Source organism: Erpetoichthys calabaricus, chromosome 13 (assembly GCF_900747795.2).
Source record: "Erpetoichthys calabaricus chromosome 13, fErpCal1.3, whole genome shotgun sequence".
Taxonomy (NCBI): domain Eukaryota; kingdom Metazoa; phylum Chordata; class Cladistia; order Polypteriformes; family Polypteridae; genus Erpetoichthys; species Erpetoichthys calabaricus.
In genome coordinates, this window is record NC_041406.2 from 9,163,218 (window position 1) to 9,183,069 (window position 19,852).

General features: G+C 38.1%; 1 protein-coding gene across 1 annotated transcript in view; it reads right to left on the reverse strand.

Annotated features, from left to right (window-relative positions):
• Positions 1-344: 344 nt before the first annotated feature.
• abhd5a (abhydrolase domain containing 5a) overlaps positions 345-19,852 on the reverse strand; it is a 65,853-nt gene continuing 46,345 nt past the window's right edge. The window contains exons 4-7 of the mRNA XM_028817938.2: positions 14,703-14,857; positions 7,958-8,069; positions 5,683-5,869; positions 345-2,307 (exon numbers count right to left, since the gene is read on the reverse strand). Of these exons, the coding sequence (XP_028673771.1) occupies positions 2,218-2,307; positions 5,683-5,869; positions 7,958-8,069; positions 14,703-14,857 (544 nt within the window). The 3' untranslated portion in view covers positions 345-2,217. The remainder of the gene's footprint in view (positions 2,308-5,682; positions 5,870-7,957; positions 8,070-14,702; positions 14,858-19,852) is intronic.

Below are 19,852 nucleotides of genomic sequence, written 5' to 3' on the forward strand. Positions count from 1 at the left end.
CTGAGCTAAAGGAGTCTCCTCAACTCAGGGCAGAGCAGATAGTGGTCCTGAACACTGAGAGTGGAGTACTTCTGGTGACTTCTCTTTCTCACTCAGCTGCCATCTTACTGAACCGTGCATCCGCCTCCACAGACGACTGGATATTTTTAAGCATACGGCACATGTTGCTCACACTTACTTTAGAATATTTCTGCATCTTATCACAGTAGCATATAACTGGAGTACAAAATGTAAATTCTTTATTAAAGGAGTAGTAAATGTTGAAGTAACCCCCAACTGCAGCATTACACTACTAGTAACTGCTGTATTATAAAGACTACAATGGAATAACAAAATTGCAAACATAAATTAAATAGTACTTTTATTTACAGATAATTTAAAATAAATGGTAAGAACAAGATTTTAACCTTTTTGCTCAATTGTAAAATCAAAGGAACAGACCACCATTGTTATTCAGTGCCTGAACACAATGCGTAACCTTTTCATGGTCATACAGTGTGCTGTGCAAAAAGGAAAAGCAAATGTTGCTTTGTGTTTTTTTGTATGTGTGGTTATGTACAGTATACATAAGTATGCAAAACCTGCTTATTACAACCAGATTTTAAATTCAATTACCTCAATTCCTTGATTTTAAATGGTCTTCCCATCTTGCACTTTAGTCCAGTTCATTTTACCTCTAAACTGTAAACATGAAATAAAACTGATAAACATTATACATTTTTATATAAAAATCACTGCATTCTGAGAATTCTGACTACAAAATCCTTACAGAGACAACTATCAAAATATTCTTCCATTTTGGGACAATGATAGATTGTTGGCACAAGTATAAGGCTTTAGGCTGAGTTTTTCCTCAGAATTTGCAATTTCACAAATAGTGTTCGTTTTGTTTTATTTTTTGTAAGGATGCTTTATTTTAATCTGGAATAAAAAAAAATACTTCCTTGTCTGGTTTCTGATTCAAAGTGATTAAGATGAACATCCTGCTAAGAAATGAGAAACTAAAATAAAATGTGAACAATTTGAATTCCTACCTTTTACATGGGGACAATGCGATTACTTAGCCAGGACTAGCCATCTGTTTTGAGCATCTCAGTAGCCTGAGATCAAAGACCATCAAAGTCTCACTAAGGATGTGAGAGAAAAAAGTCAGCAAGAGCCCTGACTAGCATGGAAGTGAAGAAATGGCACTAGAACAGTGCTTCAGATTTTCCCGCATCAGGCAGATGAGATTTTAGCATGGTGCGGAAATGGACAAATGTGATAGGAAACACGGATATGTTAAAGGAAACTCCTAATTAATTAAAATCCAGAACAAAAATTAGGTCAAAATGTAATCAACACATTATAAAACATTCTTTTTCTTATATCTGACATTCGATTGTTCTACGCTGTACAATCTTTGAACATTATTCATTAAAATATAAGTCATATTAAACATTGTCCTGAATAGGCAGCTTTTACTTACATACAATCTGAGCTAAAGTGACACAATTCTTGACTATCCATCGGTGGCAAGCGAACCATTCAAACATCTACTTTTAAACACTGCTCAGCAAACCACTAAAGGATAAACATAAATATAACACTATTTTCTTTTTTTAATTTTAAAATTATACAACTGTACAACGCTTCGGAGACTGAGCATGGCCCATGATGCATGAGTGTATGTATGTTGTCAATAAGACATCTAAAAAAATATTTTTTGTGGCTTTTTCATTCTCTTATTTGTAAATTTTCATATTTGTAAACATTCCAGTTTGTGGATTTCCTATAATGCAAATGTAATACTTATTAAACAATATGTAATATTACTGAAATATTCATTGCTAATGAAAGCACCATTTCTCAGTTGCGGCTTAAGGAACTGCTAGAAAAAACGCTGTGAATGTTAAATAGTAATATCACTTAACAAAACAAACAAAAAATAATAAAGCAGCATATCTTTGTTCCAAGTAAGAACACAGTAAGAGCTAAGAATGATGAATAAAAGTTGTTGGATTTTAAAACACTGCATAGCAAAGGCACTATCCCCATTTGAGGATATAAGTTAGTTTCCTGGTAAAAGTGCAATACAGCTTATTCTCCAAGTCCATTTCTTTTTTCTTTTGTGACATAAGTCCTTGTGAGTGTCTTCACAGTAGTAATGCTGGCATGATGAGTTCTCAGTGATAAAAAGTGACAATTATTGCAGGTTTGCTCCCAGGCACAGCAGCCTCAGTCTACCGTGTTACAGATCTCAATGACTTTTTGATTGAAGTCTTCGGGCTGATCTGCATACACGTAATGACCAGCTCCTCGAATTGCCTGGAACATGAACACATTTTTACATTTTACAAATTTAAGAGTACATTAAAACATACATCAGCACTACTGGACTTGACTACAGCTTTACAAATTGTAAATTAAGACTACCAGTGAAACGTCTGAACACACCTAGACATTTTCATGTTCTTGATAGAAACTGATAGAAACCAAAATACCATTAAACTCATTTAAGAATATAGAAATGCAAGACATTGCCAGTGTTTCTAATCACTATAATGTCTTGAAATGACTGATTTTTTATTTATTACTCACAAATGACTACAGACGCCTCATTTCTAGCAGCCATTCCTTCAGTGTCCTAATGGTCAACTCCCTTAGCTTATCCTTCATTAGTCACATGTAAATGCTAATTGGTTATTAAAAAAAACTTTATTGCAAAAGTACTGGCATTCCTATAGTTCTGGGTTAAAATGGCAAAACAGCTTTCTCAAGAAACATGCCAGTCTATTGTTTTTTTGTTTTTTTTTTTTGTTTTTTTTTTTTTTGAAGCATGAATGTTAATCTATGCAACACATTGCTAAGAAGCTAAAGATTTCATAACTTACACCACCGTGGCTGCAGGTTTTCATTCTAATCCTTTTCTTAATGAGTGACCTGTTTTGGTCATGTTTTGGCTTGTTTTGTATCTCATTATTGTTTGGCTGCTAATTAAGGAAAAAGAAGGAAAAAGAAACAATTAAGGGGCCTGAGTCTTCAAGAACAAGTCAATTAAAATTAATTCACAAGAAGTTAATTAGCAGCACAAACAGGTCACTCGTTAAAAAAAAGGGTTAGAATGAAAACCTGCAGCCACGGTGGTCCTCCAGGACCGGACTTGGCAACCCCTGTTCTAGAGAGAAGAGGGCAAAGTGCATCTAACCAAGATAGAAAAAGAAGGGGAAGGGCTGAAATGGGCAGCTGCATCAGAGGAGAAGGACATTTGGAGTGTGTAGTGTGAGAAATAAACACCACACAGGTACTCAACCAAATTAAAATCAAAGATCATTCTTTAATATCTGTTCTAACAGGTACTCCTAAATTTTGAGGGGTAAGCTAAAATATTCACAAGTGGATCAACCTATGGTGCCCTGGATAATGAATTATCTGTACGGCAGACTGAATTTTGTGTGGCTCAAAGACTGCATCACAAGGAACAGGCCTGTCACCTTTTTTCTTCACCCTGTACAGCTCAGTGTCAGTGACACGCTGTCATGTCATTTGCAGGAATTCTCTGATATCCCACACTAGTGAAGAGTAGGGGAATGAGGCAAGAGGAAACAATCAGGTGGAGAACTTGGAGAATTGTTTATAAGTTAATATCAGCCAAAATCAAGGAACTGGTTATTGACTTTTGCCATACCAAAGAGCTTCTATGCTCAGTCACTGTTCAGAAAGTGGACAGGAAGGTGGTGCAATGCTTCGCCCGCTCATTCATTGCCCAAGAGTCTCATCTTCAATTCATAAAGTTAACTCCACGCGGTTTTAGTTTCCTGTTTATGATGTGTGTACCAATTTAACAATATTTCAGCAAATATGACTGAATAACTGACATGTGGACTATGCAAAACGAGTAATGTGAGATTTTTTTCCCCTTTTCCATTTTCACTGTTGTATAGTATTAAAGTATTTAATACTGGCCTATTTTATACTAAAAACTCTTTTTTCTCCATTATGCATGAAAATTTGAGATAAAATTTTTTCTCAGTCATCATTACAAACTACATAGGGTAAGTACCATATAAAAAAATTTCACTTTTGAGTACAGTATTCCTTTATATATATATAAAGATCAATGTTATTTTTTAGATGATACCTGAGAGAAAAAACACAATGCATTTACATGTGCTTTAATAGCTCGGTTATTCACAGAAATCCATGTCTACCCTTAAACTGGCTACAGAAACTAGGTTATTAGTCTCTGAGAAACCCGGATAACACAGGTAGACTTCTCTGCAAGTAATCTGGTTAAACGGTCATGTAAACCCTTAACTAGGTTACTGTTAAGGATTTCGTTGTCTGTGCATGTCCATTACACTCTGTTAGACCCTTAATTGGGTTAACTGTTAAGGATTTCATAGTCTGTGCATATCTGTTGCACACTGTTAGCCTGCACATGTACATGGCCAGCAGTCTTTACTTCACACATGCATATGGCAGCCATGGATGACAAACAGTGGAAGAGTCCATAAAAATAAGATTCCTGAGCAGAGTCCTCAGGCAACTGCATTAATCCCTTCCCTGGCTGAAATAATCTGTCTCAATATTTGAGGAATTGTTAAATGTGGAAATTGTGTCCTTGAATTCTTAGAAAGGCGCCTTGTATAAAAATAAAATGTATTATTATTAAATATTTGTTGATTAGCTAAACATGTAGTGCTAAGCTCAGCAGCACCATTTTGGGAGCAGTGTTGGGGGTACTGTGTTAAAAGTAATAGGCATTAGTCAGAATACTTTTTAATTTAACGAGTATCCTAACGCAATATTAAAATACCTGCTTTATTATTATCCCAGCAGCGCTGTGTGAAAGGCAAGAAGCACAAGTAGCGATACACCACTCCATTACAGGGCTCAATCGTACAACCTGGCAGAAAAGAGTGTGCTGCGTACAATCCAGTAACAGAAATTATAAGTAAAGTGCAAACTTGGTTTTATTCCAACTACTTGCTATAGATATGTTGAAACAGTGTGATTGGATGATGCAACTCCCAGTGCCCATAACACAAATGTTCTGGGTCGGAAATGTAAAAAGGTGATTTATTTTATTTAGTTCACAGCACATGAAGTAATAAACATATTGCAAAACACAAGAAAATTATCACATTTGACTGTGTTTCTGGTCAGTTTTGTGGAGGATCACATGGCTTTGGATTTAATAACAAATGCGGCCAGTCAAATGTGCAAGTTTTTTTCTTTAACAAGAAGATAAAGTAATGCAAAACTAACTCATAGTTTGTAATGCATTACATTTTATAAGTAACTATATAACATATGCTTTATTCATTTATTTATTTTTTTGGTAAGTCATGAGTTAAGTAACTAAGCTCCTGTCAACAGCAACGTTCCCCAACGAGGAGCACTTCATTAGTGCACGGGGGATTTTTAAGAAATCAGGTTTCTGTCTTAACCGGGTTATTTACCTTCTCCCAGTTTTGTGTGTGCATGTAAACACACTCACTGTTCACAGAAACACTACACTTTTGAAAGGTAAACACTCTTGTACATAAAGCGTAAAGGTGGTGGCACAACTATAGAATTCGAGTGTTGTGTTTTTTCTTTTGTTCACTGCAGTACAAAGTCTGAGGTTTCTGTCTATGTCTGAATGAAAAAGTATTGTCTGTGTTTCTGATGAAGATAAAAAAAAATGCAATGACTTACTATTGTCTCCACGTGAGAGTTTGGCCTTAGTTCTTTGACTTCATTTCCAGAGTTACCATCAATATAAGAGCGAGCTCCATAAATCACAGTAATGGGGATGTCTGCTTGAACAAGACCAATTCTCTGTAGCATGGGTCGCTTTGCCCACCCATATGGAATGGTCATATTCCTAAAAGCAGTTTCCCCACTAGGGAAAAAAAAAAATGTATGTCATTCTCTGAAAGCCATTCTCAGATTTTGGAAGTCTAAAAAAACTGTAACAGATTTATCCAGCATTCACTTCTCAATTTAGACGTAATGGAAATGACTTGCATCTGCCCTGCTAAAGTAACAGAAAATAGCTGCTGCTGACAAATTTGCTCAGTTCAGTACTGATGAGCTGATACTTTTTTTCTACACAACATAATTTTACGTATAACATTCTTAATTTAAGTTAATGCAGTAGTCAAATAAGTGTATACCTTATATGAGAACTGTAGATGTCAATTTATTTATTAAAAACATTAATCTGTTAAAATCCAAATACGCCTTAAAACTAGCTGCAAAGCATCACTACTAAATATACAGTCATATGAAAAATTTTGGGAACCCCTCTCAGCAGGCATAATAACTGACTGTTCTTTCAACAAAAAAGATAACAGTGGTAAGTCTTTCATTTCCTAGGAGTACTGCGATGTTTTCCGAACAAAGATTTTTAGTGAAGCAGTATTTAGTTGTATGAAATTAAATCAAATGTGAAAAACTGGCTGTGCACAAATGTGGCTCCCCTTGTACTTTTGCTGATTTGAATGCCTGTCACTGCTCAATGCTGATTACTTACAACACCAAATTGGTTGGATAAGCGCGTTAAGCCTTGAACTTCATAGATAGGTGTGTCCAATCATGAGATATAAAGGTATTTAAGGTGGTCAATTGCAAATTGGGCTTCCCTTTGACTCTCCTCTGAAGAGTGACAGCATGGTTTCCTCAAAGCAACTCTCAAAAGATCTGAAAACAAAGATTGTTCAGTCTCATGGTTTAGGGGAAGGCTACAAAAAGCTATCTCAGAGGTTTGAACTGTCAGTTTCAACTGTAAGGAATGCAATAAGGAAATGGAAGGCCACAGGCACAGTTGCTGTTAAACCCAGCAGGTCTGGCAGGCCAAGAAAAATACAGGAGTAGCATATGCACAGGATTGTGAGAATGCTTACTGACAACCCACAGATCACCTCCAAAGACCTGCAAGAACATCTTGCTGCAGATGGTGTATGTGGACATCGTTCTACAATTCAGTGCAATTTGCACAAAGAACATCTGTATGGCAGGGTGATGAGAAAGAAGCCCTTTCTGCACTCACGCCACAAACAGATTTGCTTGTTGTATGCAAATGCTCATTTAGACAAGCCAGATTAATTTTGGAACAAAGTGCTTTAGACTGATGAGACAAAAATTGAGTTATTTGGTCATAACAAAAAGCACTTTGCATGGCGGAAGAAGAACACCACACTCCAAGAAAAACACCTGCTACCTACTGTCAATTTTGGTGGAGGTTCCATCATGTTGTGGGGCTGTGTGGCCAGTTCTGGGACTGGGGCCCTTGTTAAAGTCGAGGGTCAGATGAATTCAACCCAATATCAACAAATTCTTCAAGATAATGTTCAAGCATCAGTCACAAAGTTGAAATTACGCAGGGGTTGGATATTCCAACAAGACAATGACCCAAAACACAGTTCGAAATCCACAAAGGCATTCATGCAGAGGGAGAAGTACAATGTTCTGGAATGGCCGTCACAGTCCCCTGACTTGAATATCATCGAAAATCTATGGGATGATTTGAAGCAGGCTGTCCATTAAATTAAACTGAACTGGACAGATTTTTGTATTGAAAAATGGTCAGAAATACCTCCCTCCAGAATCTAGACACTCATCAAAGGCTATAGGAAGACGGCGTCTAGAGGCTGTTATATTTGCAAAAGGAGGCTCAACTAAGTATTGATGTAATATCTCTGTTGGGGTGCCCAAATTTATGCACCTGTCTAATTTTGTTATGATGCATATTGCATATTTTCTGTTAATCCAATAAACTTGATGTCACTGCTGAAATCCTACTGTTTCCATAAGGCATGTCATATATTAAAAGGAAGTTGCTACTTTGAAAGCTCAGCTAATGATAAGCAAAAATCCAAAGAATTGTGAGGGGTTCCCAAACTTTTTCATATGACTGTATATTACATACGTACAGTATCAGAAAATAAACATATCTTAAAAAAATAAAGCTTTAAATTTATTGACATACCTTGGTTTCTGTACATTGCAGTGGTAAATATATTCGGTCACCGTGTTGTCATCAAACAAAGAAGAATATTTTCTTTTGAAATCCGGTCTTAACCTCTGCACCAAACTAGGACCTAGATGCAAACACATTAGAGAGAACAGAAGGTCTTCATCTCTGCTAACAGTATTAACATAATCCAAAATGAAAAACCAAAAATTGCAAGCAACTTCACCATTTCCAAGTCTACAGTTGTGCTTTATGAACTAAGCAAGTCGTAAGGCAGCAATCACATACACCGCTCAAAACAATTAAGGGATCAACATCTACAGTACATAATATTATGAAAAGATTCAGAAAATTAAGAAACATCTCAGTGTCTTAAGGGCAAGGTCAGAAACCAGTGTTAAATATGTGTGATATTCGAGCCCAGAGGCGACACTGCCTAAGAAATTGTCATGCTACTGTGACAAATATAGACACCTGATGCTCGGGAGAACTTCAGAAAACCACAGTCCGTCACTGCATCCAGAAATGTAAGTTGAAAGTTTATTAGATAGATAGATAGATAGTATCAATATGAAAGGCACTATATAACAGATAGATAGATACTTTATTAATCCCAAGGGGAAATTCACATTCTCCAGCAGCAGCATACGGATACAATAAACAATATTAAATTAAAGATTGATAATAATGCAGGTAAAAAACAGACAATAACTTTGTATAATGTTAAACGTTAACGTTTACCCCCCTGGGTGGAATTGAAGAGTTGCATAGTTTGGGGGAGGAACGATCTCCTCAATCTGTCAGTGGAGCAGGACAGTGACAGCAGTCTGTCGCTGAAGCTGCTCTTCTGTCTGGAGATGATACTATTTAGTGGATGCAGTGGATTCTCCATAATTGATAGGAGCCTGCTGAGCACCCGTCGCTCTGCCACAGATGTTAAACTGTCCATATTATGTCAAAATGTCCAAACATTATTACATAAGGAGGAAACCATACATCAACTCTATGCAGAAACGCCCGCAAGTTCTCTTGGCCCAAGCTCATCTCAAATGGAAAGAAAGACTGTGGAACCATGTGTTATGGTCAGATGAGTCCAAATTTCATCTTTTTTTCAGAGAAAATGGGTATTGAGTTCTCCATGCCAAAGATGAAAATGACTATCCAGATTGTAATCAGTGAAAAGTCCAAAAGGTAGCATCTGTGATGGTATGGAGGTACATCAGAGCCCATGGCATGGGTGAGTTGCATGTAGGTGAAGGTACCGTTGACTCTGAGGAGTATATTAGGATTTTCGAGAGACACAGTATGTTATCATCAAGGCGACATCTCTTTTTGGGATGCCCATGCTTATTTCAGCAGGACAATGCCATAACACATTCTGCACAGGCTACAACAGCGTGGCTTCATAGACACAGAGTGTGTGTGTGTGCTTGACTGGCCTGCAGCCAGTCAAGATCTGTCTCCTATTAAAAATGTATGGTGCATCACGGAGAACAGAATCACATAATGGTAACCACAGACAGTAGAAGTCTTATATCAAGCAAGAATGGACACAATTTCTAACTGCAAAACTACCACAATTAGTATCCTCAGTTTCAAAACGTTTAAAAAGTGTCATTAAAAGGAAATGTGATGTAACACAATGGGGTAAACATGCCTCTGTCCCAACTTTTGTTGCATGTGTTGCAGCTATGAAATTCTAAATTTCTGTTTATTTACAAAATACAAATAAGATGGTGAGTAAAACTATTGAAAATCTTTTCTTTGTACTTTTGTCAGTTAAATAAAGGATCACAAGAAATAATATATCAAAGATTTTTGTCTTTATTACATTTTGGAAAATATCCCAACTTTTCTAGAAATGGGGTTTGCATATTTATTTACTTGCTCATCTACATATTTATGTATTTAACCCTCATAAGTATTTGCGCAGTGTACTTTATGCACCAGTGTTAAAATGACTATTTACAGTATATGCACACTGTGAGGTTGTAATATTAAATATTGCAATAATTTTAAATTATACATGTTTTTAATGTAATTTAATACCATATTATTGAATAGCATGACCCAGTCTAGGACTATCTGAAAATAAATCTGATCCACGTCTCCAGTGCTCATTTGTCACTGATCACATTTTTATTTACTGCTGGATTTGCACATGGATCACATTTCACTTCAGTTGTTGAACGTTCTTTGCAGACAAAGCCATTGCAAAAAGAACGTCTCATCGTTGGTATACATGCGTAAGTACCTGTGTGGTGCACCAAAAGCACCATATGGAACTTGTGACTGTGCATCCACTCATAAAACTGGCTGGGGGCATACTGGTGGGAAATCATTGCGACACGTTACTTGTAGTGAATCAAGCTGAGGATAGTAAGAGGTTGCTGCTGGTAGGTTCAAGTAAAAGGATGTTGGACAAAAATAACTGAGACTGGTGTACAAAATACACTAGCACAAGTAGTTAAGGGTTAAAGAACTTCTGTAAAAAGGTAAATTTCCCCCGGGGCCAAATAAAGTTCTATCTATCTAATCCAGGGGTCTCCAACATGTCGCACGTGAGCTACCGGTAGCTCACAACCCCTTTCCAAGTAGCTCACCAAAGGGTTAATGAATCCTATATAAATTTGAAAACTTGATTAGTCAAATTAGGGGTGGGCGATCTTTCCAAAAAAATCATATCACAATCCACAATCTGAATTGCAATCTATCATTTCAATGTGGTATACACTTAAGAGAATATCCGGACTCAAATACATCAAGACCTAAGTAACACTTTATTTTAAGTATCAAAGTTGGATTCAATTGTCCTCTCATTCGCTAGCTAAGCGGAGTTAAGGACCACACCCTGAAGCTGGTGAATGAGTGAGGAAGGCCCCTCTCCCCGGCCCGTTGTGTGTGTCTTTGATTTGCGCTAATAAATCGGTACCGCAAGTGAACTATGATACATAGCAAAATGAAAGAAGTCGCAACATCAACTGGAATGTTCAAGCAAGTTATAGAAATAAACCCGATCTAAATCTGTTTAGTTCTCTTGTGAAAAGCGGACAGACACACAGACAGACAGACATTGGATTTTATATATTATATATTAATAAACCTTCAAAATAATGTGCAGTTAAAGACTCAACAGCATTCTCAGCATTTCTGGAGCTTAGTAGAGCCAGATAACTATAAGAATCTTCACCAAGCAGCTCTGAAAATGTCTGCTTTGTTTGGGCCTCCATACCTCTGTGAGTCTGACCTGAATGTCATGAAATCAAAGTTCAGAACACGACTGACAGACAAACATTTAAATGTCTCCATCAGAGTGAACCTGAGTGGCTCCACCACCAGACACCTCAGTGCCAGTCATCTGACTAACTAAACAACACATCACACATGCAACTGGACATGTGAATAAAGTGACACAGTGACATGTGACAAAATGACAAATGAATAAGTCAGATCTGTGTATTTGGATTTGCATTGTTTTGTTTTGACAGCATTCATGTTTTAATTCAATAGTGTGAGATACACTAGAAAATGCATACAGACGTACAAAATGCACTTGCAGGTGAACTCAATATTTTTTGTGATGTTTTAATGCAAAATGTGAGTTGTGGACACCAACATTTTGTAAATGTTCAGGCAAAACAAGCTTATTCAGTTTGTTTGGTTTGAAATAAGCTATGAGAATAAAACGTTACAAAACACGAGTAGCTCTCAGTGGAAAAAAGGTTGTAGACCCCTGATCTAACCACTAAGATATTCTACTCTCAATGATGAACAGCACAACATTCACAAGAACTTCTTTGTTTTACAATTATGCTCTTGTGAGCCCTTTGAAACAAAATTTTAAAACTGATATGATAATGTGTAATTTTGTACGTACTGTTTGTTTAATCAGGTTGTCTTTATTTATTATTATTACTTGGATCCAAACCAGGGAACATTTTAGGAGCCATTCATTTAGGCATCCAGAAAATTTGAAAGGGTTCACAAACTTTTAACTGCAAGCCATACAATATAAAACAACTTCAAGATTAAGCAGGCTTCAAAACAGCGTGTAAACAAGCATACCAGCTGGTGCAAACAGACGACACCACAGCTTTTAAAGTGTGTATTCTTAAAAGGATCTGCCAGCAACACAAATCTTTTAACACATAATGTGTGAGACAGGTGGACATGATAAAAGAATAAAGACAAAAACAACAAAAAAAACACATCCTTAAGTACAAATGCACAGTTGCTTCACTATCTAATTTTTTAATTACAGTCACATAATAAAAATACTCTAATAAAATATTAGTAGTACTTTATGTTTTTAACCTAAGTCACAACTGTAATCTTCCACTAAATGTAATTAACCTTAAAGAGATGTGCATTGTTCAATTCATAATCATGTAAGAAAGTAACATTTTTTAATTTGGTATTTGGCAACTTGTAGTAATGCCCGAGGTGCCAGTCTTTGTGTTGTTCAGAATTCTGGCCACAAAACATTTGGCTAATTTTAGTTCTGTGACTTTTACTCTGTCATACTCTATTTAAGCCTGTCTGTGAGACACTTACATGATCATAACATTTAAATATAAACTGTTCCAGACTTCACTCTTGACATGAAGGGGTGGTTTTACTGTGCTACATTTTCTGTTGTTTCAATTGATTTCTTTGTTTCATCAGTTCTGTATTCTCTATTCCCAACTTGAGAAATTTGGAAGCTCCTTGCTGTGTGTCAATTCTTGTTATTTATTGTATTGTTTTAATTTTGTGCAATTCATTAATTCATCAATTTGATATATTATTCTAATCTGATTTGCTCTAATGTGTTGTGGCAGACAACCAGGGACTTTGCCCCGCTGGGACGGCTGGAGCAGAGAAGGACCGGGAGAGGGGCAATGTGTTCCCCTGGATGCAGGAGGGCAGCCCCCCTGGATTCCATCAGGGCCATGGATACAGAGCTGGGAGGCTCATCCCTGTGGGTGTCCGTGGCCACCACCAGGGGGCGTCTGGATGGTTCCTGAACCATGGACTGCAGCACTTCCACCACACCAGGAAGTGCTGCTGGAACAGGAAGCAGATAAGCCCAGAGTGCTTCTGGGTGCAAGGGCAGCACTTCCGCTACACCAGGAAGTCCTGCCGGAAGATCATCAAGGAGCACCTGGAGCACATCTGGGTGTGCCATAAAAGGGGCCACCTCACGACAATCGGGAGCCAGAGTCGGGTGGAAGAGAATCAAGCTTGCGAGGAGTAGAGTAGAGGCGGCAGAAGAAAGGAAAGGACTGTGAGAATTGTGGCTAATTGTGCACTGTGGTATTGCGTTGAGGAATAAAACGTGTGTGGTTTGGACATCTGGCTGTCTCAGTGTCTGTCTGTGTCCGGGGCACCTTTCACAGTGTTTTTGGTTTCACTTGTTGTTAACAGCATTATATAAAATGAACACAGATTAATAAAACTATTTAGAGAAGCATAATGAACAGCTTTTCTAATTTGCTCATGAAAATCCATGAATTTAACTGTTTAACTCTTTGAGGGCTGAATGTTTTTTGCAGGCAACTCTGTTTTCTGAAAAGCACACAAAGCAAAGGTTTCACATGTAAATCAGTGTAAAACGTCTGTTGCTGTGGCTGCTGTCGACACCTGTTCAGTGTCTCTGATGGCTGGTAGGAATGTGTGGATGGCCTGCTGCTTGGTCCGTGTTCGAGTGGCAGTGCGACACAATCTGGTTTGTACCTCTTGTCATCGTAAGTGGCACTCCTCCCAGGCGAACACTGCAATGGGCGCATCAGCTACACAAGAGGGTTCAGCACCACGATCAGCTGGGGATCGATCAGCTGAAGCAAGTACCTCACTTTCGTTTTCAATCTCCATTTTCAGATCACTTGCATCAAAATTGGAGTCCAACAAGTCAGAGTCCGATTCGGCGATAATACGCAAAATGTCACCGTTTATGGCTGATTACTGTCCTCTACTCCTGAATTTTGACAAAAGAATTAAATCCCCTTTCCAGGTCAATGCCAAGTGAAGGATATCAGATCCTTATTGTGCATTGTGACCAGTAGGGGGAGTTGCAGCATCCCCAAACCCCAGACACAAGTCCTGGTATAATAAAAAAGGTACTTTTCTAAAAGGCTTCAACGATGGCATAAACACAACGCAATTTTTTTTCTCTCTCTCTTTCTTTCTTCTCCTCCATACCTCCCAGATGAGCTCTGTCTGTCCTCCACACCCGTCTCCAGCTCACCTGGTTCCTTTATACCGGACCTGGGTGTATTTCCAGTGCTAACACATTGCATCCAGAAAGCACTTCCGAGTCAAGGGGAACCTCCCCGTAATAGGAGAGCCAGCCTTCAGCAGCTCCCCCTAGAGGACCCCAGGGACCCAGGGATGAACGGCAGAGTGATGTCGCCACCCACTGTACTGGGGAAGCAGTCTCCCCCTGTCCATTCCATTATAACGGCCTCCCAACCAGGAAAGGTACCATTAACCAACCTGGTAAAGATGCCCAGCCACTCATACCCATCCATTAAAAAGGCCTCCTGGCCAGGTAAAGAGCCATCCATACCAGCTATGCAGCCAGCCAACCCACACTGTCTATGACAGCATTCAGAAGCAGGCAAATATTATGCCAACACATGCCTGCAAAACTGAATGCACAGTTTCTGTACCTTTGGGGGCAATGTGGCACAATTGTTACTTTGTATCAAGGAGAACACTGCATGTATCAAATTATAATTATCATCTGTTAAAAATAAAATAAAATATAGTTACTGATGACCTAGTGGACCAGCCAGTCTCAAACCAGCCAGTGGGTTGAAGGGACTCAGCATTGCTCCCAGGGCTTTAATCCAGATTGGGATTGGTCTGTCCTGATCAGCGTTGTTAGGTCTCTCGGGAAAACCCCATGGTTCCACTAAAATCAGATGCTTTACCCTGGATAGGAAAAATATTAATGAAAAAATCAAAATAATGTGATGAAATGCATAGTAAAAAATCTGATCAGTACACATTTTTATCAATCTGTCAATGTAGGAATTTAAATGGATTGCAGCAAATTTAACAGCAGCGATGTTACCAAGTTGTGCCATGCACTGCCCTCAACGTAAGAATGTTAACAAGTTCTTCAATTGCACATATTTTACATTTTATACTACGTTGCTGTACACAGTAACCACTTAACATCTGTGGAGGTTATGATTCTTCAACTCATGTTAATAGCTAAAACTGTAAATAATTATGATGACCCAGCTACATTTTATATATATATATATATATATATATATTATTATGCAACATGAATTGCAGTCCTTGCCTAAAGCTAAAGACCATGTCACATTACACAACATTTTCAACAAATTTCAGGCACAAGACTTTTCGTAATATCTTAGCGACTTGGGGGGCAGCAGTGTAGTCTGACATACACAGTGGCTCAGTCCCACCAGTCTGCCAATCGATTAGGTTTGATTTTCTGTTAAGTCGTAGCAGCGGGCTCGTGTGAGTGACAAGCTGACAACCAATGAGCGCTCACCCAGAAGTACAATGCATGTAATTCTGCTACAAGGAATAAGAAACATGGGTGCTTTGGACCTGACAGACACAACAGAGACTACTCGTCTGACTGGTGTTATCTGTTTTACACACTACAGCAAAATGGAAAAAAGTAAAAGGGCAGCTAAACTCGCCACACTTGTCAAGCCTTTGCACGGGCACTGGCACAGCTCATTGTTAACTGAGAAAACCCAGTTTTGCAATTTCTGTATGGGCATAAAAACAAAGAAAGTGGGAAATAGCAGGTTCCCTAATTAACACCGGAGTCCAATTAAAAGCAGGAGTTGGATAGGACAAAAATCTGCAGTCACAGGGTTGTTCCCTACCCCTAACCCTGGGACTAAACCTGGGAACGACTGACACCAGACTGTGAACACTGAACAGAGGTACTTAGGAGCACTGCAAAGAAAATGGCACATATTCACGGCACGAACAAATAATGCATTCAGTGTTTTTGAAACACACTTTGTGAGCTGATTTTCCCAGTACAATGTGGCAAGATTCCAAAGCAGAGCTCCAAGGGAACCAGTATAAGACAAGAGCCTTCCTCAGATGTGATAATACACACACACACATACATACACACACATTAGGAATGTAAATCTAGAGCATCCAATTGACACGTCTTAGTACTATAGAAGCATACTAGTGTTCCTAAAAGAAATGCAAAGGGAGAAAATACAAAGTCCTTCCAAGTGGCACCCCACCCAGTAATCAATCCAGGGTCCAAGAACCAGGACACAACAAAATTAGACCCTTATGTCATTGTGACTGTAATATATAGTGCAAAGGTTAATATAAGTAGCATCATGCTATATAATTAAATGAATCATATGATATTAAGAGATTTATTGCAGCCAAATCACCCTTGCCAAGTGTTCTTTAGACTATAATGGAGTTACGTGTTGCAGGACTAAGGATTAATGTTAACTTGAGGCATTTGCACACCTTAGGTGTGTTATGACCAGAGTACATACAAAAGAATGTTACCAAAAATAAGTTAGAAATATAAGCATGGCACAACAATCAGGTGCGTTCAGAGACTTTGTTAACTAAGCATTTTTCATTTTTTTTTATTTATTTCATCAAAGACAGATACTGCATTTCCGTTTATTAAACAAGCACCACATCCAAAACCAACACTGATGATAGAATGTACTTACACGTATTAGCTGACTACATTAAATACTGTACGTGTTTTCAATACCATTTTACAATATCATGTAGTTAAAAACCACATAAAAAGAGATTTGCGATGGCTAATATAGTTATAACTGACACCAGATTCCTACTCCAGTGATGTGAAATTTGTATTTTCTATACTATTGTTAGCTGTGGAGAATTTATGGCTAATTGTATGATTTTGTTTTCCCTTTTCACTAAAGAGTTTCTGATTTGTTTTCACATTCTTTCAATACATTGCATTTTTGCAATAAAGATGGAATAACTTCTGATAGGATTTATATTGGCTTCATTTTGTATTACACAAAATCTGCAATTTTGGCAGAGGTGTGTAGACTTTTTATATATTCAGATTTTTTAAAGTAACACCCAATGGAGAGTTAAACTCTATGGTGAAGTCACAAGCTAAACTTTTTGGATGTATCAGACCATCTCTCTCTCTCTCTCATATATATATATATATATATATATATATATATATATATATATACATATACATACATACATACATTCACATACATATATATATATATAAAATCCAAAGTCTGTCTGTCTGCCTACTTTTCACGAGAGAACTACGTAGCAGATTTAGATCGAGTTTTTTTCTATAATTTGCTTAATGATTCCGGTTGATTTTGCGACTTCTCTCATCGTGCTAATTATCATAGACCGCTTGCAGTACCAATTTATTTGCACAAATATGAGAGAGACACTGCAGACCGAGGAGAGGGAGACGGAGGCCCTCTTTACTCACGCGCCACCCTCCATTTGAGTCCGCCACGAGTTGGAACGTACCATGCCTCCACTTAGCTAGCGATACCTGTTTGTTCAGCAGACATTATCATCTACAGATTGTTTAGGAGTAACGATTGACATTTTTGAGAGAGAAATCAGAGCTGCGTGTGTTTTAGAGGGTAGCTGCTAATTGCCAGAGATATCATGGCCACATGCTCTTCTCCATATGCGGGGTACGTTCTCCCATCAGAGCTGAACACGATCAGATACAGTGCCAACGTTTGACATTGGAGCATACAGTAGAACCTCTGGTCACAAACGTTTCCGAACACGTACAAATCGGTTACGATCAAAAGGTTCAGCAAACTTTTGCATCTGTTCATGTCCACACGCTCTGGTGGCGAACAAAAACACTGGCGGCCAGTTTCCCTTCGGATTCGTACGCGCCAATGATTTCCGCATGTGTTCAGTCTCTCCCTTTACATCGTTCTCAGTCAGACGTGCGTGCATTCGCTGTGAACTCTTTGTGCTCTATTTCGTATGCTTTTGCATTAATTTTGCAATTAACCATGGCCTCTAAGCAAGTGAAGATTGGTAGTGTTGGTGAGAAGAAAGGTTCAAAGAAAATTGAAATCCAATTAAAGAAAGAAATCATTGAAAAGTATGAGCGTGGCGTTCATGTTACCAATCTTCCTGCCGAGTACAAGACGACGAAATCTACTAGAAATCTATCGATTTATAAATCGAAATCTTCCCTCACGAAGCCGGACTCTCCCTCAAAACTGTAACCTCCTCTCCACCCAGCTTCCTCCTCACTTCCTTCACGCCAGAACTCGACTCATGCAAGGTTAGTTTTCTTGGATGTTTATGGCTAGTTTTTGTATAAATGACGGATTTTTCAAATGTTCATGTTTTTCCCTGTGCTTAAAACTCATTAAAAAAAAGTGTTTACAGCGAGCAGTTCGTAAGGCTGATAGCGTGAATTCTTGCAATGTTACTTTTCTCTGTTCAAGGTTTTCTCAGTGTTATTCAATGTTTTTACATTTAGTTTACTATTGCACTGTGCATTCTGTGGTATAATTAACTATTTTTGTGCTTAAAAATCTTAAAAAAATATATATTTACATACAGTTTGTACGGTCTGGAACGGATTAATTGTATTTACATACAATCTTATGGGGAAGTTACGTTTGGGTCGCAATCAAATCGGGTCGCGTCCAGAGTTTTGGAACGAATTACAGTCGTGACTAGAGGTACCACTGTACCTATATTCTGCTTGGCCAGAATTACATTTTTTTTTAGTTTTTTATTGATTTTTAAAGTTTGTCCTGTTTCACTACTACATGGGCAGAGCTACGAGGGACAGCTAGTTTTGTATGAAAGTGTACTACAGAAAAAATGTTGCTGTTGTTAGTGTCATTGTAGACTTCTGCTGATGAACTGCAGTGTCAGTGATTTTATTGAGTCATTATAATCTGCAGATAAGTCAGCTGTTTACTAAATAGCTGTTTATTCACTGTATGCATAAGGGCTTACAGAGCCACATTGAAAGATCTACACTCTTGATCAATTAATTTCTGCAAGAGTTAGGTGACTTTTTGCTTTCCTTGATTCCATTTTTACTGTTATGATTGTAAAGATTTTTTAACTTACCCAGCATGACTTCAAACAGCTGGGGAAATGAGTTACGCATGCCATAAATGTGACAACAAGTTTTCACACATGCATACAACTACGCTGCCATGTCAAAAGCCTGTACTAAACGTGTGTTGTGCTGTCAGGACTGGACATTGGATAAGTAAAAAAGAAAAATGAATAATATACCCAAATTGAAATTACCCGTGCCAAAGTAAATCAGAAACAGTAAGCTAGAAAGTAATTGAGGACTCAGAGAATATTTCGTTTTAAGACTGGTGTTTTCAAAAATGTGCCAATGCTTTTTATTTTCTCGTATATAAAGTATAGGAATTATTGTAAGTACAGTGATCCCTCGCTATATCGCGCTTCGCCTTTCGCAGCTTCACTCTATCGCGGATTTTATATGTAAGCATATTTAAATATATATCGCGGATATTTTGCTGGTTCGCGGATTTCTGCTGACAATGGGTCTTTTAATTTCTGGTACATGCTTCCTCTTTTGGTTTGCCCAGTTGATTTCATACAAGGGACGCTATTGGCAGATGGCTGAGAAGCTACCCAACTTACTTTTCTCTCTCTCTCTCTTGCGCTGACTTTCTCTGATCCTGACGTAGGGGGATTGAGCAGGGGGGCTGTTAACACACCTAGACGATACGGACGCTCGTCTAAAAATGCTGAAAGATTATCTTCACGTTGCTACCTTCTGTGCAGCTGCTTCCTGAAGCGACATGCTGCACGGTGCTTTGCATACTTAAAAGCTTGAAGGGCACGTATTGATTTTTGATTGAAAAACAAACTCTGTCTCTCTCTATCTGTCTTTCTCTG